Below are 22,821 nucleotides of genomic sequence, written 5' to 3'. Positions count from 1 at the left end.
TATCCTGACTGGTGATCAAAACTGCAACCTTGGTGGACCAGGTAGAGCTCTGGCCGACTGAGACACCTGGCCAGGGCCTTAGGTACCTAACGTCTAAGAACAGGGCTCTGGCCTTGGGACCGCCCGTGGTCCAGTGCTGCTCCATGTCACTCCCTTGCTTTGTTGTTTCGAGGCTGTGGGGAGTCCAGTCCCTGAGGTGGGCAGGCTGGACTCAAGAGCCCTGTTATAGTAAGGTCTAAGACTGTTGGTCACAATCTTCAGTGGCAAAACAGCTGTGTCACCTCCCGAAGTGCCTCCCACCTCCATCTGAGAGGGTAGGTTCAGGGAGAGCACATGCTCTCCTAGCTACTTCCTGCCCTTTAGAGAAGTTGCCCTTCACAAGGTGAATCCACGGCCCTGTTCTAATCCAATCCAGCAGCCAGCTTCAGCCGCAGATGTAGAGAGCTCAGGTGTAGACGTGGCCCTCAGAGTGGAAAGTGGGTCTAAAGGGCAAGATTCTTCTCCAGGGTTGAAACTGGCCCTCGGGGCAGGGCCCCACACCTAAGGCCAGCGGCTGGGTTTGGCCACACCTGCTACTCACCTGCTGCCTTGCCTGCTCTCAGGTTAGAGTTGAGTAGATGTGCCAGACGGTGCAGCCTGACCGGCCCTTCAGAGAAAGTTTGCCAGCCACTTCTCTGGAACACACTCAGTCACTGCAGACACAGGGGCAGGACAATCCAATTCACCTGGTGAAGGGCAACTTCTAAACTGAAGACTCGGACCAACAGTCTTAGACCTTATCACCCCAGGCTACTGGTTCCTTCCTGGAGACCAAGGGCCTAGATTCTCATAAAACTGAATTCTAGATTCTAGGCAACTACATTCAAAAAAAGTTCTGGACAACCTGTTCTGGGGTTTTTTGCCCCCCAAATTTCCTCAGCTAAGAATTACTTAGGAAGAGAGGGTCTGCTAAGGGGAGCTCATTCTAAAGAGAAATGATGTGCAAAGACTGATTCCATCCATGGCCTCCAGTGAGGCAGGCCTGAAAACGGTGCCCTCTGGGAACAGCAAAAAGGAGAGGAGGCCCTACGAGGAATGGTCATAGCGGGGGCTATTAGGCTGTTTCTTCACTTCAGAATTCAGAAGGGGCAAGGATTGCTGCTTGGGCCTTAAAAATTCTGTAACAACAGACAGCTCAACCAGCAGGACTGTGTTGACTGTAAACTTACAGAGCTGTGGAACTGTAAGCCAGGGCTTCTGTAGAGCACTCCGTAAAACCATCCAGTACCACTCCCCCCCCCCCCCCCCCCCCCCGTGAGGTAAGCCTGAGTACACCCCTCTCTCTGGGGCACTGTCACCCACAGAACAGCCAGCACTTCCAGTGAAGGCAGTTGGCTGAGCACCTCGGTGCCTTTCAGTGACATTTTAGCCTGCAGCCCCAAACTGACCACTTTTAACCTGCCTCACTGCACTGTCCCCCATTTCAGGTTATTGTAACTCCTCCCACAAAGGTAACACCTCCCACTCTGGGTCAGCCGGCTGTGGGACACCCTCTCTGAGACGGTTGCAGCCAAATACCCTAGTGTTGACTGACTGCACCAATCACCTGGGGGGCCTGGTCTTGGGACCCTGTGGCTGCCCTTACCCCCAACAGCTGCCAAATGCTCAGGCAGCTCTGTCCACGGTCCTAACCAAGTGCCCCATACTTAGCCGTCAGAGTACTTTCTGACCCCACTGGGTTTCCCATTAACCACTGCTTCCCTTTACAAGGTCCTACATCTGAGTCTTGCATGTACTTCTCTACTCCCACAGATACTAGAGAGGCCTGGATAGAGCCTCTGTGGGTGGGCACGGAGTTCAGAGTGCAGATGTCCTCAGGCTCCACAAGCATTTGCACAGTGCTCCGAACGTGGGGACCTGTGTAGAATTGCAGAGCCTCATTCCAGAATAGAGTAACTATGTGCTTCCCCCAGCCCAGACCCCTGAGGTGCCTCTGGTCCCTGTCCCGTCTCCCTCCTGCCACGACACTGCTAGATTGGAGAATAAGAGTTAGCTACAGCACCCTGGACACCGTACTCTTCTCAGCTTTCTAAAATTTGAGAAAAGCACCGAGACAGATGCCAATCAAGCACTAACAGGATTACCCTAAGGACAGTCCCATCTGACATACATGGCTTTTTTATCTGACATTCTCTTCCAATCAGCTCGCAGTAGTGGAGCAAGAAAGGCCATGCCGTCCCTCAATTACCCCTAATGGTCCTAGCAGACCAGGCACTTCCCCACATGGGGCCCACAATCCAATCCTGACTACCGTGCCCCTCGTGCTGGGAGCCCTACCTCACCACAGTTCCAGGTAAGACAAAACACACAAACATTGTAAAACTAAACTCTAGGGAGAGGTGTGGTCTAGCAAGAGAGGCTGTCTAGGAGGGGTCATGGGGGTGGGATTCATCTTTGCCATCTTTGCTGTGTCCACACGGGGTTGAGAGAGGCTGTGCTGTGCCCAGAGGTCCACTGCAAAGTGTCCAACCCTGAGTGCCCACTGAGAGGCACGCGCTGCGATCAGAGGAGCCGGGAGAGCTGGACACAACAGGATAGGACACCCCATACCGGGGTGAAGGGAGGCCCTCTGCAACAGCAGATTATCCTCATTACCTTGGGAGCTGACAGGGTCTCTACTCCCCATCTGGTGAGCCTCCATCTAGTCAGAGCCCAGGCCAGTATACTTCTCACCCTTTGCTACTTCTCCAGTTTAAAAGGTTAATTAGAAGGCACCTGAATGCTCCCAGCAGCTCTCTCTGCTGGTAACCACAATCTGTAGACAGGCTTCTGGGACCAACCTTTAGCTCAAAGACTGGATGGAGAAACTAGCAAAGACCAAAGCAAAGAGTGGCAACCAAGTTAAGACATAAATATGGACACAGTGGAGCAGTTTTCCTCTAACTAGGGCTGACCAGAGTCAGCGTCACTAAACCTACGCAGATCGTTGGACCAGTTGGGGATGCTCTGGGTCCAGGGATTCTGGAAGCCTTCATCCTGCGATGGCACCAAGCAAGCTGGCGTCCTCCCTGCGATAGGCAGGCGCAACTGGAAGAGGGCCAAAGGGCTGTGCTTTACGCTGTCTTGCAGGGCAAACATGTTGGAGTTAGGAAGAGGGGGACAGCTTAAGGAATTTCTTTAACTGGTCCCATACAGTTAAGTTTTTTCTCAAAGATTCCCAGCTGCAAGCCACAAAGTGCTACTTTCTGCCTCCACAGAACACCGTCATGCGCAGCCTGGACACAAGTTCTTTTTCCTCTGAAGAGCATGACTGGAAATGCCAGTCAAAGGTGACTTCAGTGTTTCTTAGCCAACTTTGTCACTCACCATAAGAGCCACGGTTCCTGTACTCATGCCCTTACTAAAGTGTTTTCACCAAAGCCTGCTCCAGTGGCAGAGGAAAACTGCAGAATCCCACACACTGCCCTATCACCCGATGGGGCTCTGGCCTGAGTAGCACCAGCTGAGGGGCAACCACAGGTCACTGGCTTCCCGGGTCAGTACCTCAAGTGATTCTGGGGCTGAGACAGTTCCTGCTGTACATGTGACCTAAGAGCAGAAAAGGGCTCTGCAGGCCCGGCAGGCAGGGCCCATTCTAGGGGGTTATGTCTACTGCAGGGTACAAGAAAAAGAGTCCCCGAGGCAGCACCAGGAGCAGGAGCAGGCCGAGGAGGCCACCGGCTTGGGGGGAATGAGGTCCAAGTCCTCATCATCTGGAGTCTCGTCCAGGCGATACCCGTCCTGCAGTAGCTGGCGGCTCACATCCCGGTTCACCTGCTAAGAGCAGGAAAGAAAACTAAGCCAGGAGCAGAGCAGAAGTAACTGCTGCCCAGAATGCGGCCCACATTCCCTTACCAGAGCCCCCTGTCCAACGCTCCACAGGTCCATCCCACACATCCCTGGGCTGCAGGTGGAAGTGCCAGCTTTTCCTACCTCGGCCCCGGCCAGCGGCGAGAGGCCCCCAGGGGTCTGAGCCAGGACTGTCCAGGCTGCCCATTACAAACCTCTGAAGGAGCTGCTTTCATTAAAGAATACTGAGGAGTCTGATGTAAATACCAGATTCTAGATTATGTTTGAAAATCAATGCTCTGACCATTCCCACTGGCAACCCAGCTGGTGCCCATGAAGGCTGAAGAATGTGGGACAATACCAGAATGATGGGGCAGAACAGGAAAGGAATGCAGAATGCAGATTACAGAACAGGGTGGACAGCGGCCGTGTCCACAGTGCTGGTGAGACAGACTGTCCTCTGATGCTAGCAGAGCTCGCCTCCTGCAAACTGGAGTCTGTCAGCCTGGCTTTACCAGTCCTGCTGAGCAGAAGCAAAGTCAGACTGGGAACAGTGTAAGACTTACTCTAGCTCCTGGCTAATTTTTATTTTCTTAGTGTTAGCAATCTTAGGCACCTAGATATTCAAGGAGGATAAAACTTACAAACTGCCTCCACCGTCTTTGACAGAAACTTGAGGGTAGCCGACGGTTTCTAGAATAAGGAATGCCAGTGGTGTACGGTCACGTCACCAGCACTTCACTCTGTCAAAGGCAGAAGCTGCGCGTGCCAGAACTTTACGTCTCGTTTCTGTCTGGGACACTTGCTCTGGAAATGTGTCCAGAAGGCCAGCCCAAGAGTATCTCAGCCTGAGTCCCCACAGATGGAACGGTTGTCTGATGTGGAAGCAAGCAAGCTTGGTGGAAGATGACCGGAGGAGGGAGAAATGCTGATCTCAGGTAAGAGATAATCAGAAGAAGGGACACTAGAATTACGGTGTGACACCGGAGGGCAGGCCTAGGACCACTGAGTCCAGGCTGCAGAAGACATTTCAAATTAATATGGAAGACTTAGCTCTAAGAGCTACCTAAAGGCAGAATTGTGCATATGTCTTGGGGGGGGGGGGAAGGAGAGGCAGGAGGCTTCTTGGAGGTAGTGAGTACCTGATTACAAGAAGCAACCAAGCAAACAGAGGCTAGTAAACACTTAGCTGGGATATCTAGAAAACTCCTTTTCTCAGTGGCAGCCTGGACTAAGACTTGTGAGATCATTTCCAGCCCTACAGGTCTATGGTTTCCTGGATTTTCACCAGCCCTCCTCAGACACCTATACCTCTGCTGTGGGAAGAGGGCAGAGCACGAGACTGGAGAACCAACCGGAAGTCTGGTACAGTGCTGTGCATGCAGCAGGCAGCACACTGGCATCTGGCAGTGGTGGTGACACTGCCTAACACGCAGCCCCGCTCGGGAAGGCACTCTGGACTTGCCTCTGCAGAGGAGTACCCGGAAGAGTATCTGGACTCCAGCTCCCCATCACTGGAAGAGGAAGACAGACAGTTCAGGAGGGTGCCTGTACAGTGCAGCTGCAAACGGCAAGGTGAAAAGCATGCAAGGGGTCTGCAGGACCTGGGGTCCCCCCAAACGAGGCTGATACTCCAAATCCGAGAGCAGCATGGGTCCTCTAAGTCCTCTAAGCCAGCCACCCTGGGAAGGGGTCATGCTCCAAAGTCAGCTCTGCACATGCATGAAGCGTCTTGGAAGAGAGGGAACTAGGGAAGGCACCAAGCGGTCTACACTTTTACCCAAGTCACTCCTCAAGGGGTGTGACTGCCAAGGAGAGCACTCACCTGTCAGAGTTGAAGGACACCAGACTTTCATCAGGACTCTGACGAAGAGCAGTATAGCCCTTGTTAAACTTCACTGACCTGAGGGAAGCCGGGGGAAGAGATCAAAGCATAGAAAAAGCACCAACATTTACAGGGAAAGCCAGAAGCCACTCCCATGTGGAAAAAGAAGTGATTGCTCCTGACCTCTACCTGGTCCCACAGCCCCCGCTAGGCATGTATCTGGCTGCAGCCCCTCGGAATACGCACTTCCCCACTTCCCCGCCGGCCCCGAGGAGCAGCCACACTTCCATCAGGCGGGAGCACTCACCACCACCACCCCCTGCACTGAACTAGAGAACAGAAAAATTGCAAGTCCTCACACAAGTCTCTCCCCCTGAGTGTCAGCTCTCCCACCTGTAAGAGGTACTGGGTAAGATCCTATCCAACCCTCAGAGCTTACCACTGTTTTAAATATAAATTATACACACACACACACACAGCATCCGCTCTTCCCATGCTGCTCTGCAACTTCACCCCTGGGGACGCAGCCATTACCCTCCTCCCTAACTTAGTGAATGATCCCCTGCCCTGACCACACTCATTCCGAAGTCCTGGCCCTGACACCGTCACGTTATTAAAAGGGGGCGAGGGGAGAAGGCCATTGGTCTTCCTATTCTAAAACAGTGAACCTGACTGGTCGGCGTCAGGGGAACAGGGATTCCCCTTACGGAAGCTGGGCCTTAACCGTGAGCTCCCCGTCTCCCAGCCAGAGGACTAAGGCCTTCACTGGAAACTGCTTGCACAAAGCGGGGAGCGCCGGCTGACACCTTGTCCCTGAAGAGTCGGGGCGGTTCGGCGAGGCCCCCAGCATGCCTTTTCTGCGCAGAACTGCCTTGGCCAGGTCCCGGTGCTTCTCTGCAAGTCAAAGGGACCGAGTAAGCGGGGTCTTCCCCATCCCACCATGCCTCCCAAACGCCAGGAACCCGCTCTTGTCCAAGAGGTTTTCAGGGACGGCAGCGGGCTGCAGGTGCCTCTCCGGGGCCGCCCCAGCGGGACTCCGGAGCTCGCCCAGGCACACAACCCATCCGGCCGCACTCACGCAGTTTGGCCTGAATGGAAGGCACGCGCATCACCAGGTACGGCCCCCGCTTCTCCACAGCCGCCTGGGTCCGTCCCCCCAGTCGGGCGACTCCGCGGCCGCTTCGGCCGGAGAACGGCCCGGCAGCTCGTGCCACGTGGCCTGGAGCCCCGCCGGGCGGAGGTCCAGAGGTAGAGGCAGGCGGCGCATGCCAGCTGGCCTCCTTGGTAGCCATCGCCAGGCCACGCCCCGCCCAGTGGCTCACCAGCCGCAGCTCGGGAGGCAGGTGGTCTTGAGCTGAACAAGATGGCAGCGCGCAGGCTGCACACACGGAAGTTCCGGTCCCGCCCACTGAGGGCGTGGCCTAGTCATTCCGCCTTCCCGAGGGCTGGGCAGTTTCAGTCGCTCCACTATGGCGTTCTGTGGTACTCGCGGTCGGTCAGGACCATGGACTGCCGAGGCCAGCTGCCTCTAGTACGCTGATATATAGGGAGGGTCGCGAGTGTGCCCCGCGGTGCGCTGCGGGTCCCCAGCCGGAGCTCCCCAAGGACGGACGCGGGAGAGCCTGGGTTGGACCGTAAAGAACTGTATGAGAAAGGGCGGTGTTAGCGCTCTTCTCCAGGAAAGGAAACCGGCCCGAGACAAGTTCAAGGACTTTGCAGAGGTCACGTAACTAGAGGCAGTACCTGGGCCGATCGAACTAACGCCAAAACCACCTTACAGGAGTAACAATCAGCTGCATTGGGAGGTCAGGATTAAATATTAAGTTGAATCATATTTCAGTTGAACGCGGTGTCTGAGACCTCGTACAGCGAGCGACAAACGGCGAAAGTGCGCTCCGAATCTGTGTGTGGTCGGTAGGGTACCGAGCTGTCAGGCCTCGGGACCTCTCTGGCCCCCAAGGGATGTGTTTGTACTGGGCTGGAAAGAAGGTCCAGAACCTTGGAGGGACTGCCAAATCTCGTGAGGCCGTTCGGAGGCTAATGCAAGTTAAAAAAAAATTTTTTTTTTATTTATCTTTGGAGAAAGGGGAAGGGAGGAAAAAAGAAACAGCAACGTGTGAGTGATTGGTTGCCCCCGCACGCCCGCAATAGGGTACCTGGCTCAAACCCAGGTATGTGACAGAGGATGGAACTGGCAACCCATGGGTTTGCGGGAGGACACCCAACCCACTGAGCCACCCCAGTCAAGACGAGGAATGCAACCTCTGATGCCGTAGGGCCACACAAACACTTAGACTGTGCCTTACACAGCGTAAGAGAAAAGAATTTAGAGCTGGAATTGTTTTTGTTTTTTGTTTTAAATTACAGGCACAAAGGAATGCTAACTATTTTGCAAGATTCCACCTCTGTTTTGACCTCCAGAAACAGTGGCTCAGCTTAATATTTAATCCTGACCTTCCAATGAAACTGGTTGTTACTCCTGTTAGGCAATGAGGCTGAGACTGGGTCAACTTCACTAGGTCAAAAAAAAAAAAAAAACCCTAGGTAAGTGGTAAACCTGGGATTTGAATTCAGCTCCCTGTGGACTCCAAAGAGATGGTTTTTCTCATGGCTACACTACCTGTTAAACTGATGAGGACCTCACCAAAGACCAAGGGAAATGTGAGCAAAATCCACCTGCCACTATATTTGCAGGAACTCGTAGCAAAAAACAGTCCGAGGGCCCTCCATGCTGCTCCAGAATCTTTCATTGTTGCTGCTTCATTGCTGTGTGATTGAACATGGACCCTACATCCAGATTGTTTGCTCTACCATGGACTGACAAATTATTTTACCTCCTATGTCTTAGTTTCTTTAGCTGAGAAATGGGGGTGAAGATAGTACCTATCTAACAGTATTGTGACATTCAATTGTCAAGGGCACGGGATGGCACTTGGTGCTCAAGGAATGTAACCTTACAAACATTACACGGTGTTCTAAGTATTTAGTGTTTATTCTCTCACTTGGCTTTATGCTCCCCAAGTGCAGACTGCCTTACTCATTTTGTATCCCTTGTTCTTAGTGCAAAGTCCCAGTAACACATATTTGTTGAATGAATGCCCTATTTCCCCGTTTTAACTTTTAGGTTATGTATTTAAAATCAAAGACCTTTGGGGTTGGGAAGGATCTTAGAAATTACATAGTCCAAACTCATTTTATTAATGAAGAAATTGTGATTGCCGAATTGTCCCGACCTGGTTATGGACAGTTTTCTTTTCCATTTAAGATACTATGTTCACTTGGAATCTAAGAAAAATAAATTACTTCCCATTCCCCAAACAATCCACAAAGAATAAAGCCTAGATTGAAAGGGATGAGTCTCCAGGACACTTCCCTACACACAGGGCACAAAAGCCCCTCTTTCTCACCCCATCTACTCAAACCCTCACCCAGAGTGACTTTGCTGGCACCCCTGCCATACTGGGGATCCTCAGCTCCTTCGTTCAGCAAAGCTTTATTATTATCTAAGGTGTGGCAGGTGCTACGCCGGACCCTACGGACCTAATGATGAACGGAATAGATAAGGCACCTCCCACTTTTTAATTTGTTTGCTTTTTATTTATTTTCTTAATAATAGTTTTTATTGTATTTTTTCCATTACCATTTAGTCCCCTTATACCCTCCTCCCCGCAGCAATCACCACACTGTTGTCCACGTCCATGAGTCCTTTTTCCCTTTTGCTGAGTCCTGCCCCTCCCCTTAGCTGTCATCCTGCTCTTTATGGTACTGTCTCTGATTGCTTGTTAGTTCAGTTTGCTCATTAGCTTCCACATGTGAGTGAAATCATACGGTATTTTTCTTTCTCTGCCTGGCTTATTTCACTTAGCATACTGTATCAAAGGGTGAAATTTTCGTTCTTTCTTTCTTTCTTTTTTTTTTTTAACAGCCAACTAGAATTCCACTGTGTAAATGTCCCATAGTTGTTTTATCCACTCATCGACTGATGGGCACTTGGGCTGCTTCCGTATCTCGGTGATTGTAAATAACGCTGCAATGAATATAGGGGTGCTTATGTCCTTGTGAATTAACGTTTTAAGTTCCTTTGGATATATTCCCAGAAGTGGGATCGCTGGGACAAAAGGCAGTTCCATTTTTAATTTTTTGAGGTATCTCCATACTGTTTTCCACAGTAGCTGCACCAGTCTGCTTGCACACCAACAGTGCAAAAGGGTTCCCCTCCCTCCACAACCTCGCCAGCACTTGTTTGAAGATTTATTGACGATAGCCTTTCTGACAGGTGTGACATCTCAGTAGAGTTTTAATTTGCATCTCTGACGATCAGTGATGCTGAGCATCTTTTCATATATCTATTCGCCATCTGTGTGTCCTCTTTGGAGAGGCACCTCCTACTTTTTGATTCTCAGTCTTCCTTTTTTTATTCATTGTTGTTGGGGTGGGGTAGATGGGGTAGGTAGGGTAGACGGAAATTCTTGGCTGTTAGGAACACCCTGGCTTTCAGGCTCTCCTGTCCCCACTGGGTAGTCACATCCTTTATCCTTGGCTCCAGTTCATGGGGATCCCACCCATTCCCTAACTTTTCTGTAGTCCTGGGACAGATGAATCTTCATCAAAGTTGAGAATTCTGGTTCTGCTCAGCCTACTGGCAAGTATTTGTGATTAGACATAGGAAAGGATGGGGAACAGTGGTAAATCTTTTTATTGAGGCATAATAGACATAAAACATATTAGTTTCAAATGTACAAAATAATGACTTGATATTTGTATACACTGCAAAATGATCACAATAATCCTAGTTAACATCTATCACCATATGGATAAGGCCCCTCCCATTCTTTTGTTTGTTTGATTTTTATTTATTTTTTAAAAATATATTTTATTGATTATGCTATTACAATTGTCCCATTGTCCCCCTTTCACTCCCCTCCATCCTGCACACCCCCTCCCACCCACACTCCCCCCTATAGTCCATGGATCATACATGTAAGTTCTTTGGCCTCTACATTTCCTGTACTATTCTTACGGTCCCCCTGTCTATTTTCTACCTACCATTTATGCTTCTTATTCTCTGTACCCTTCCCCCCTCTCTCCCCCTCCCACTCCCCACTGATAACCCTCCGTGTGATCTCCATTTCTGTGGTTCTGTCCCTGTTCTAGTTGTTTGCTTAGTTTGCTTTTGTTTTTGTTTTAGGTTCAGTTGTCAGTTGTTAATAGTTGTGAGTTTGCCGTCATTTTACTGTTCATATTATTTGTCTTCTTTTTCTTAGATAAATCCCTTTAACATTTCATATAATAAGGGCTGGGTGATGATGAACTCCTTTAACTTGACCTTATCTGAGAAGCACTTTATCTGCCCTTCCATTCTAAATGAAAGCTTTGCTGGATAGAGCAATCTTGGATGTAGGCCCTTGCCTTTCATGACTTCAAATACTTCTTGCCAGCCCCTTCTTGCCTGTAAGGTCTCTCTTGAGAAATCAGCTGACAGTCTTATGGGAACTCCTTTGTAGGTAACTGTGTCCTTTTCTCTTGCTGCTTCTAAGATTCTCTCATTCTCTTTCATATTGGGTAATGTAATTATGATGTGTCTGGGTGTGTTCCTCCTTGGGTCCAACTTCTTTGGGACTCTGAGCTTCCTGGACTTCCTGGAAGTCTATTTCCTTTGCCAGATTGGGAAAGTTCTCCTTCATTATTTGTTCAAATAAGTTTTCAATTTCTTGCTCTTCCTCTTCTCTTTCTGGCACCCCTATAATTCAGATGTTGGAACGTTTAAAGATGTCCTGGAGGTTCCTAAGCCTCTCCTCATTTTTTTGAATTCTTGTTTCTTCATTCTTTTCTGGTTGGATGTTTCTTTCTTCCTTCTGGTCCACAGTGTTGATTTGAGTCCCAGTTTCCTTCCCATCACTATTGGTTCCCTGTACATTTTCCTGTTTCTCTTAGCATAGCCTTCATTTTTTCATCTAATTTGTGACCAAATTCCACCAATTCTGTGAGCATCCTGATTACCAGTGTTTTGAACTGTGCATCTGATAGGTTGTCTATCTCTTTGTTGCTTAGTTGTATTTTTTCTGGAGCTTTGATCTGTTCTTTCATTGGGGCTTTTTTTTTTTTTTTTTTGGTCTTGGCATGCCGTTATGTAAAGGGGCGGAGCCTTGGGTGTTCACCAGGGCGGGGTAACGCTGGTCGCTGTGCTGTGACGCTGTACGTGGGGGAGGGGCCAAGAGGGAGCAGTGGCGCTTGCTCCACTCTCTGCCGGTTTTCAGTCACTTCCCCTGCTACCCACAAGCAAAGTGGACCCCTCTGGTGCTGATTCCCAAGTGGGGGGCTTGTGCATGCTCTAGGCCCCTGTGGGTCTCTCCAACGAACTCTCCTGTGAGGCTGGGAGTTTCTCCTGCAGCTGCCTCAACCCCCACGGCTGTTTTCAGTCAGAGGTTTGAGGCTTTATTTCCCCGCGCTGGAGCCCTGGGCTGTGGGTCTGTCACCCCGTCCACCAGCTGCTGCCTCGCCGGGTCCTCCAGCGGCCGCCTCACTCTGAGTCCTCTCCGCCCGGCTGCCCGTCTCCACTCCTCCTACCGTCTGGGTAAGTGTTTCTTCTTTTTCTCCTTGGTTGTCGGACTTCCACACGGTTCGATTTTCTGTCAGTTCTGCTTGGTTTTTGTTTTTTAATTGTCGTTGTCCTTCTTTTGGTTGTGCGAGGGGGCACAGTGTGTCTACCTATGCCTCCATCTTGGCCGGAAGTGCCTTTTATTTATTTTCTTAATGACTGTTTTGTAGTAGCCACACATGAGAGATTGTGGCGTGTCAAGATGATTTATTTGAATAGAAATAGAAGCTGCCTCCAGGGTTTCCAATGGCCCATCTCCGTCCCAGAGTTTCTGCTTCATATTAAAGGTCAGTCCTTTGGAGTCCCCAGGTGGCTGCTAAGTGGTCTCAGTGCCCAGCCAGGGCGTTTAGCTTGTCCCCAGCTGCTCCAGTGGCAGAGTCTGTGTGGCTGCTGGCCATGCAGCTGCTCAGGCCACGTGGCTGTGGAGAGGGAATGCGCGAGTACAGGGGGTGAGTGTGGGCGAGACAGAGCGGAAGCACGTACTTCTCTGTTCCCCTGCGATTATGTTAGCTTGGGTTCGAGGTGAACAAGGTGCTTTTTTAAAAGAACCAATCAACTTCTCAAGCTTCTGTGGGCTTTTCGATGGATTCATCCCCTAGTTTGACTGACGGGTCAGGCACCTCCCCATGTGCCCCCTGGCGATAGGTACTGAAAGGGGGAGTAAATGCTGTGGTCCCCTGGAGTGTGAAGCTGTGGCTTCCTGGTGAAGCAAAGAGGCTTATGCTCCCCGGTTTATTAAACTCAATGTCTCATTCCCTTTGCTGCCCCTTGTTATTAATAATTAGCTAGCTACCTATGGTAACAGATTCTTGTTACCATAAAAATAATAACTGGTCCAACATGGACATGATGGGGGTGCCAGAAGGAGAAGAGAAAGAACAAGAAATTGGAAATCTGTTTGAAAAAAACAGAGAAGGAAAACTTCCCTCATTTGGTGAAGGAAATAGACATGCAAGTCCAGGAAGCACAGAGAGTCCTAATTATGATGGATGCAAAGAGGCCCACACCAAGACACATCATAAATAAAAGGTAGTGACCTGGCTGGTGTGGCTCAATGGATTGAGCACCGGCCTTGGAACTGAAAGGTTGCCGGTTTGATTCCCCTGTCAGGTCACATGCCTGGGTGCCAGCCAGGTCCCCAGTTGAGGGTGTGTGAGAGGCAACCAATATCTCACACAACAATGCTTCTCTCCTTTGTCCTTCCCTTTCCCTCTCTCTAAAAATAAATAAATAGTCTTAAAAAAATTAAAAGGCCAAGAGTTAAAGGTAGAGACTCTTAAAAGCAGCAAAAGATGTTAGTTACCATCTGGTTGCCAGATGGGAGGGGAGAGGGAGAGAATGGGTGAAGAGGTGAGGGGATTAAAAAGTACAAATAGATAGTTACAGAGTAACCATGGGGATGTAATGAAGTAGCCAAAGAACTTACAGGCATGACCCGTGGATGTGAACAATGGTGTGGGGATTGCCTGAGGGCGTGGGGTTGCTGGGTGGAGGGGGGCAAAAGGGGAAAAATCAGGACAACTCTTAATAGCATAATCAATAGAAAGTAATTTTAAAAAAAAGAAAAAATGTCCTCGGGTGAGGATTAAAAAATATGTTTTAAGTCTTTATTGTGGTTGTGTGTGTGTGCATATATATTCCAATTTAGTTATAAATGAAATGACATGATGTGATATTTCATTCAAAAATATTTGGAGTTGGGGTAAATGAATATACAGATGAGAGTGGTCATGAATGGACAATTGCTGAAGTGGAGTGATGAGCTTATGAAAATTATTAATCATACCGCTCTTTCATAAGTGTTTAAAATTTTCTTTTTTAATAGTTCATTTTTTATTGTCTTTTTTTCCATTACCACTTATCTCCCCTTCCCCCTGCCACCTGCCCCCACCCCTCTCTCCCACACAATCACTACCCTGTTGTCCATGTCCATGAGCTCTTTTTCCTTTTTGCTTGATCTCTCTGCCCCCTAACAACCTCCCCCCAGCCCCCAAGAGTTGTCAGCCTGCTCTCCATTCATCAATCTGTCTCCATTTGCTTGTAACTGAGTTTGTTCATTAGATTCCATGGAATTTTCTATAATAAAAAAATTACTCTCCTCTTTTCCTGTAAATGTCCCCGCTCCTGCAACTTCAGCCATTAGATGACTTCACATCTGCCTTCCTTAATAATCCCTCTAGTCTCTCTTTTCAGAGTCCTAGGCCTATTCTGTCCAGTAATGCTTGAGGTTTAACAGGACCAGGGTCAAGTGCAGCACCTTCTCCATTGTGCACCAGGCACCTCTTTCTTGCTAGCTCATTGTCCTGTGAGTGGCACCATCACTCAAATTTGTAAAACAGGCCTTCCAAGAGTTCTTACTCGCCCTCACCAAACTGGTTAACTCTCAAGACTGTGAACTCTCCGTGGCCACGTTGGTTAGAGCATAGTACCATCATCCTGATGCCCCAGAGTTGTGGGTTCGATCCCCGGTCAGGGAACATACAAGAAGCAACCATGAATGCATACATAAGTGGAACAATGAAATGATTTTTTAAAAAAGGTTTCATTTATTTATTTATCTTTAGAGAGAAGGGCAGGGAGGGAGAAGGAGGGGAAAAACATCGATGTGAGAGAAACATTGACTGGTTGCCTCTTATATGTGTGCCAACCAGGACCAAACCCATAAGGCAGGCATGCGCCCTGACCAGGAGTCAAACGGGCAAACTTTCACTTTGTGGGACGACACCTGACCAGCTGAACCACCCCAGTCAGGGCACAGATAGATATTTCTCTCTCTCTCATCCCCATTCACTGTCCCTCTCTCTCAAATCAATCAATAAATTTAAAAAATTGTTAAAAAAAAAGAATGAGTCTATCAAAATTCATATCTTCCCATTTCTACTGCTACTGCCCTAATTCAAATGATCTTTTAGCCTTGGCTGGTGTGGCTCAGTGGATTGAATGTCAGCCTATGAACCAAAAGGTGGCTGGTTCGATTCCCAGTCAGGGCACATGCCTGGATTGTGGGCCAGGTCTCCAGTTGAGGGCGTACAAGAGGCAACCGGATGTTTCTCTCCCACACCAATGTTTCTCTCCCTCTTTCTCCTTCCTTCCCCTCTAAAAATAAATGAATAAAACTTAAAAATAAAAATTACCTTTTAGGGGCTGCCCCTGCAGCTGCTCCCAGGGAAGCACAGGCAGGCGATGGAACCCAGGAGTGTCCGTAACCCTACCCCAACCACCAGTATCTGCTCCACAGGAGTCCCCTGGAGTTTGGAAGTTCAAAGTGTGTTGTGGCCATGGGAGATTCAGTAGTGAGCCTGCCCCTTGAAGCCAACTTCTGAGCCCATTCCTGGCCCACCAGGGATAATGGGGGCTCCTTGCTAAGTGACATCGTGGAGGGGGTCGGAGACCTATCGGTGATTGACCCTGAGGTGACCCAAAAGGCCTGCTAGGAGGTGCTGGAACAGGTCAAGCTTCTGCATGGAGGCATGGCCGTCTGCAGCAGAGGCACCCCACCGGAGCTGGTCAGTGCAGATGGTGTGAACAGTGAGATCTGCTGCCTGAGTGACCCGTCTGCCCAGATGAGAGAAGAGGAAGAGAGATGGGGGCCACCGTGGCCTCCAGCACAGCCAAGGGAGCAGGAAGGCAGCAGCAGAACAACAGTCAATACTGGCTGCTGAGACTCAGTCAAAACGGACACGTGCATGGCTATTTCGTACCGGTATAACCCCAAGGAGCCCGGACTGTAAGCCTTCGTCGGCAACTGGCTCTTCTGCTTTCACAACTAGAATGTGGACATTTTTTCTTTTTCCTTTTTAATTATGTTTTGTTGATTATGTTATTCCGGTTGTCCTGATTTTTCCCCTTTTGCCCCCCTCCACCCAGCAACCCCACACCCTCAGGCAATCCCCACACCATTGTTCACATCCATGGGTCATGCCTGTAAGTTCTTTGGCTACTTCATATCCGACACTGTACTTTACATCCCCTTGGCTATTCTGTAACTTCCTATTGGTACTTCTTAATCCCCTCACCTCTTCACACATTTCCTAAGACCCCCCTCCCATCTGGCAACCATTAAAACACTCTCCGTACCTATAATTCTATCTCTGTTCTTCGTGTTTGCTTAGTTTGTTTTTTAGATCCAATTGTTGGTAGATATGTATGAATTGCCATTTTATAGTTTTGATCTTCTTTTTCTTAAATAAGTCCCTTTAACATTTCATATAATAATGGCTTGGTAATGATAAACTCTAGTTTTTTCTTGTCGGGGAAGCTCTCTATCTGCCCTTCGATTCTAACTGAAAGCTTCGCTGGGTAGAGCAATCTTGGCTGTAGGTCCCTGCCTTTCATCACTGTGCATATGTTGAGGTTCTCATGAAGTACTGTGTTGTTAAGGGGCAGGTATGAGATCATGGCTTCCATCACTTAATTTGGAGGTTTGGATTCACAGACAATAAAAACCCTAAGTCAAAGGTGAAGAGTTAAGCAATTTATTAAGCAAGAGCAAAGAGAAAGCAAAATTAAGAGCATAGATCACCAGATGGGAAAAACACCAACACCGGAGCAGACAGTGGGGAATCCTGGAGGCAGCCGTATTCGGGGTTTGTCTGGGAACAGTTCCGAGCGAAGCGCCCTTCTCTCGGGTGGGTTCCAAATTTTCACTTTGGGGGTTCTTCTTAAATATGTTTTAGACAAAAGTGGCTACGTGCCAAGGGCCTTTCGTAATTCAGTTGACTAACCGTTCCCTCTGGGAGAATAGCCAGTTCTTCCCGAAGGAAATGATCAGTGTTTACAGGTACTGAGTTAAAAATGGTGCTTAGTCTTCCATGGAGAAGGGCTAGTTCTCCCTGGGAGACACCTATATTTCATTCTTACAATAAAAGGTCACGGCTTGGGCATAAGCAGGGAGGATTCTTAATATTCCTTTAACCCGTCAAGTACCTCGAGCATCCTTTTTTTAAAAAGATTTTATTTATTTATTTTTGGAGAGGTGGGAAGGGAGGGAAAAAGAGGGGGAGAGAAACATCCATGTGCCAGAGATACATTGACCGGTTGCCTCTCGCCCACAAAACAGGGATGTGCCCTGACTGGGAATCAAGCCAGGAACCTTTGTTTGCAGGCTGGCGCTCAGTCTACTTAGCCTCACCAGCCAGGGCTCCTTGAGCATCCTTATAACCAATATTTTGAACTCTGCATCTGATAGATTGCTCATCTCCATTTTGTTTAGCTCTTTCTTTGGAGTTTTGATCAAAACTCCATTTTGGAAGGACCAAAACGTGGTCCTTCATTTGGGCCACGTTTCTTTGTCTCCTCATTTTGGCAGCGTCCCTGTGTTTGTTTCCATGTATTAGGTAGAGCTGCTATGACTCCATGTCTTGGTAGTGTGACCTAATGTAGGTGTCCTGTAGGGTCCAGTGGCATAGCCTCTCCTATCATCCAAGCTGGGTATTCAAGGTGCACCCTTTGTGTGGGCTGAGTACTCCCTCCTCTTGTAGTTGAGCCTTGGTTGTTGTCAGCAGGTCAATGGGAGGGCTTTACCCAGGCCAGTCAGCTGCAAGGGCTGGTTGTGACCACTGACCACCAACCTCTCCTTTTTGTGGAGGGTCAGCTGTACAGGAGCGGGGTGGTGGTGCTCTGACCTGGTCTGTAACTGTCCACTGGGTGGTGCAGGCCAAGGTCAGCTGCTACCTGTGTTCTGTCTGGTCACCCTGCATGAGCTCTTTAGCAATCTGCAGATGGCTGTGACTTTCGCTGGAGTTGAGATTCCCAGGCAGAGCCAAACTGTGAATCTAGATTGGCTGCTGCTGGTGCCAGACCTGGGGCCGCTTAGCAGGAAGTACTGGGGCTAGGGGCTCACTGAGGCCAGCTGTTGCTTATTTGAAAGAACTTAGGCCCCTGTGAAGCTTGAGCCAAGACCAGCCATTCATATGGAAAAGCCACTGTTAATGATTGGTTGGGCCTGTATGTTGGGTGGGATGAGTCTCTGGGGATCTCCCAGGCAGGGCAGTGTTAGCCAGGTTGATGGAATCTCAGATATGGCACCCACCTGCTGGCTGTGTTGGGGGAGGGTTCAGAGAAGGGACAGTGGCCTCTGCCCACCTTTTTATCTGCGAGAAAGCTGTCCCCCAGCTCTCACCTTGATGCCAGACACTTAAGTTTGTCCCTGTACACCACTGGTGCCCTTCAAGCTGCTACCCAGGTCCTGGAGGTCTGGAGTGTGTGTGTGGGTTCTTTAAGAGTAATTGCTTGGGACTCCAGCAGTTTTTCCCCACCGATTCAATCCCCATTGCAGCAAATGGGGACTTATCTTCCTGGCACTGGAACCCTGGGCTGGGGGGCCTGGGACTCCTTCTTCCTGATGTCCCTCCCGAATTTTTATCCACCACAGGTGGATGTGGGACCAGCCCATTCTGTGTCTGCACCCCTCCTACCAGTCTGGATGGATGTGGTTCCTTTAATTCTGTAGTTGTCAGACTTCCATTCAACTAAATTTCTGACGGTTCTGAGTGATGGTTGTTTATATTTGAGTTGTAATTTTGAGTGGTTGTGCAAAGTGGTGAGCCATATTTAGCTCTGCTGCCATCTTGACTGGAAGTTGATCAGGATCTCGAACTTTTGTTTTTTCAATTATAGTTTACTTTCAATCATTGTGTTGTGGTTGCAGGTGTACAACATACTGGTTAAACAGTCATATACTTTGCAAAGTGTTCTGATATTTCCTGTACCCACCAGGCACATACGTCCTTATTGCAATACCATTGCGTGTATCCCGTGCTGTGCTTTACATGCCTGTGCCTACCGCAACTACCAATTTGTACTCAGTCCCCAAGCCCCTCCCCTCTGGCAACCACCAGTCCAGTCTCTCCGTTATGAGTGTTTCACAGTTGATTATTTTGTACGCATATTAAGTAAAATCACATGGTATTTGCCATTTTCCGACTGTCTTATTTCACTGAGTAGAATACCCTACAGGCCCACCCATGCTGTCACAAATGGTAGGATTTCATTCTTTCACGACTGAGTAGTATTCCATCGTGTGTATGCACCACCTGTTCTTTTTTTTAATCCTCACCAATGTTTATTGATTTCAGAGAGAGAGGAAGAAAGGGGGGGGGTGGGCAGGAAGAGAGAGTAACATCAATCAGTTGCCTCTTGTACACGCCCTGACCAGGGGTTGAACCCACAACCTCTTGGTGTAGGAGATGCTCCAACCAAGCAACCTGGCCAGGCCTCACCTGTTCTTTATTCACTCGTCAGTTGATGAGTACCTGGGTTGTTTCTGTATCTTGTAAATTGTAAATACGGCTGTAATGAACGTAGGGGTGCAGATACTATTTTGAATTTGTGCTGGGTTTCTTCAGATACATTCCCAGAAGTGGAATTGCTGTGTCAAATGGTAGTTCCTTTTTTAGTTTTTCAGGACCCTCCACACTGTTTTTCACAGTGGCTGCACCAGTCTATATTCCCACCAACAGCACACGAGGGTTCTCTTTTCTCCGCATCCTTGCTGACCCTGTTTGTGGATTTACTGATGATGGCCATCCTGATGGGTGTGAGGTGGTATGTCATTCTGGTTTTAATTTGCACTTCTCTGATGACCAGTGATGCTGAAGGGACGTGGACTTCCTGCAGCAGCCGCTTCACATGTACATCCATGTGGATGAGGATGTGGGTGATGCCATCAAGCCCCACGTGGTCTGCCGTTGCTGCCAGAGCATTAACATTTCCCTCCATTGTCCGGCTGTCTGAAGCCTACTCTTCAGCCAAGCGCATTTCCCCTCAATGACACTCTGCAACGCTCCCGTGGGACCAAGCTGTGGAAGCCGATCCTCTCAGACGAGCTATACCAGCTCACCAAGACGGAGCTGTCCTCCTTGAGCCTGTCCCCAGACACAGGGCTGCCTCCCTTTAAAAGGACTCACCAGCACCCTGAGTCAAATGCCACCTCTAGTATAAGTTTCAGCAACAACCTGAAATGAACAGCCAGCACCCCCGAAGTGGAGAATGAGGGTAAGCTTTTCAGACTGGCTCCTGATGCAGAATTCTCATCAAGTCCCAAGTGGAGCAAGGAGCCCATGTGCTTTGCAGCAGGGACAACTGGCAGCGCCCTTTGGAGCGACTGGCTCACCCCCCACAGCCTCCAGTGAGACCCCCAAGACCTTCCTGTAGTTGCTCTCTCAGAGCTCTGGCAGGACCAAGCGAGGCGATCAGAGAGGGCTCCTCCTATGCACATCTCCCAAAGTGGCAACTATTGTCAACATGGGGATGACCTTCTGGCAGGCTTCCTAGGCGTTGAAGCAGCTGCAGTCCATTTGGGAACAGGAGCAAGTGCCTTACGGATCAAGCCATACGAGATTCTTGTGATTTCGGTGGACCATGGCATGACTGAACCCGTGGTCAATGCTGTGTCCATCCACCAGAACACAGTCACAGCCCTTCTTGATCACCTCCTGCAGGAGTGTGGCAGTTACACCAGAGGCACTCCCCATTGCCCAGAGCAATTTCGTGCAAAGTTGAGCCGGCCACCTGCTGCAAATCAAGGAGACACAATGGGAACATCCTCTTGGACGCCGAAGGCCACATGATTCACACTGTCTCCATCCTGTCCAGGTTGCCCTGTGGCCCGGGGTTTGAGATGCCAGATGCCACAGGTGGCCTGAATCACAGTGACACACTGCTGCTGGGAGACACATGGGCAAGCAGGTGTGGATCACGACCAGCGAGCTCTTGGTCCCTTGCCTCCCTGGCTCTGGCTCCATCCATAACCTCAATGAGAGGTTCCACCTGAGCCTAAGGAGCAGCTCCGGCTGCTGGTGGAGGAGAGCAAGTGGTCTGCCCTCACCACTGTGGCAGCTTCCAGGGTCTCACCCGTGGCATCAGCAGACCCTCCCTACCCACTCCTCCACCCAAGGACGATGGAAGGCAAGAAACACAAAGGATCGTATGGTGACTGCAGACCCTGTCGGGGGTGGGAAATCTGCTGCGGGGTCCAGACTTGCTGAGGCTTCTGTGCTCCCGTTGGTGTCAGTACCTGCCAGGCTCCAGGACTTCATGCCCTCCGGAGAGCAGAGGGTACTGGGCCTTCCTTCTCACCAAGGTCTGAGAGGTTCCTTTCACAGGGCATCTTCTTAAGCTGTTCTGGGTCCCAGGAAGGGAAAAAAGTGGGTTCCTGGTACTTAGGACTTGAACTTGTGGTTTGCCTTTGGTTGTGCTGTTGCCTGACCGTTCCGTCCCAGGGAATGACTCCTAGCCTGGGTTCCCTTTGGTAGGTGGGCTCTGGCATTTGCTGCATTTGCTGCGATCCCCCATCACAGGGACCGGGAAGGGAGTTTCACAACCACTTTAGGCCTAGCCACAGGGGACTCCTTGCCCTAACCCTTTCCCCACACCCAGGGAAACACCTCTCAATTTTGTATTGGTATCTGAAACAAAGCATGCATACACAAACAAACAAAACACCCCCCTCCCAATCCTTTAGGCTTAAACACCATTCCATCTCACAGAACTCATATGTATGGTCAGTTTAAAATCTGCTGTGAAACCTTTATTTTTGTCAGGATTCTATTTGCTATCCCCCTGCCACCAAGTCTCTGGGACTCACAAGGGTAGGACTATTTGGACATTCACCACTGCGGGGAAGCAACATTAAGAGTCTGGAGGAAAACCAGAGCAGCAGACGGGGACTTTATACTACAAGGCGCGAGAGGGAAGAACTGGCCTGCTGAGGAGTTGAACCGAAGGACTGTGGCCCCTAACTGCACATTAAATAGATAGGGCTGTTTCAGTTTATTTCAAACTTACACTTTTGAAAATGGGGAGAGGGGGCTTTTTGGCAGAGCTAGCATTTTATAAAGGCTTCTTGTGTTAAAATTTTACCAAACATTTACTAGCATTTCCTTATATGGTTTGAGGAGAGAAGACACTGAAATTTGAACTGAACATTCGAATTCCCCAGATGCTGGAGTATGAACTGGATACTAAGAGAGAACTCTTTTTTTTCAATTTGAGAGAGAGGAGGAGAGATTTGTTTTTCTGCTCCTGTATACATTCATTAGTTGACTCTTGTGCTTGTCAACAGACAGAGGATTGAATATGTACTCTTGGCATATCCGGGCAACACCCAACACCCAACCAACTGAGCTCCCTGGCCAGGCAGGCCTAGAACTTCCTTATCCAGCAGCTGCTGCTCAGCATTATGGGGCTTCTAAAGTAGCACAGGATTTGTCTATTATACTAAATCTCTCAAGTTGTAAACCCACTTATTCAGTTCTCTAAGCAGAAAGCCCCCAAATGCACACCAGCAAACCCTCTGACGCCCGAGGGTAATACCGCAGTGCCGGGGAATCCACGTAGGGAAGGAGACAGCACTGAGAGAGGAGCTGGCTACCACAAAACACATCCTCGAGACTGTCTCGACGACCACTTTAAACTTTATTTCACTTGCTTTGGGAAGGTACACAATTTCATCTATCCCCAGACAAGCATCCTCTAAGCTCATGGTTTGCTAGCCCTGCCAACAAGGAAATTCTATGTAAATGACTTCAGTCTGTAACTAATTCACCAGCCAGTGCACCCCATGAGTGTTTATAGAGCTTTCATGTCAGAT

General features: G+C 49.3%; 1 protein-coding gene and 1 pseudogene across 2 annotated transcripts; one reads left to right on the top strand and one right to left on the bottom strand.

Moving 5' to 3' along the window:
• Window positions 1–345: 345 nt before the first annotated feature.
• Window positions 346–6,948, bottom strand: FAM219B (family with sequence similarity 219 member B). Of its 2 annotated transcripts, none has more exons than XM_024557472.4 (5): window positions 6,711–6,948; window positions 6,439–6,526; window positions 5,633–5,710; window positions 5,273–5,321; window positions 346–3,795 (listed from the first exon to the last, which is right to left on the bottom strand). In XM_024557472.4, exons 1-5 carry the CDS (start codon window positions 6,922–6,924, stop codon window positions 3,628–3,630), a joined length of 597 nt encoding a protein of 198 aa, XP_024413240.2. In that variant the 5' UTR covers window positions 6,925–6,948; the 3' UTR covers window positions 346–3,627. The 2 variants fall into 2 exon arrangements, with proteins under 2 accessions (XP_024413240.2, XP_045048702.2); XM_045192767.3 differs by having other exon boundaries at window positions 346–3,792.
• On the top strand, window positions 6,521–22,792 carry LOC112301688 (phosphatidylinositol 4-kinase beta pseudogene; annotated as a pseudogene).
• The last annotated feature ends 29 nt before the right edge of the window (window positions 22,793–22,821 follow it).

This window comes from Desmodus rotundus, chromosome 7 (assembly GCF_022682495.2).
Source record: "Desmodus rotundus isolate HL8 chromosome 7, HLdesRot8A.1, whole genome shotgun sequence".
NCBI classification, from domain to species: domain Eukaryota; kingdom Metazoa; phylum Chordata; class Mammalia; order Chiroptera; family Phyllostomidae; genus Desmodus; species Desmodus rotundus.
Note: the sequence above shows the minus strand (reverse complement) of the source record. Positions and strands in the feature narration are given on the sequence as shown.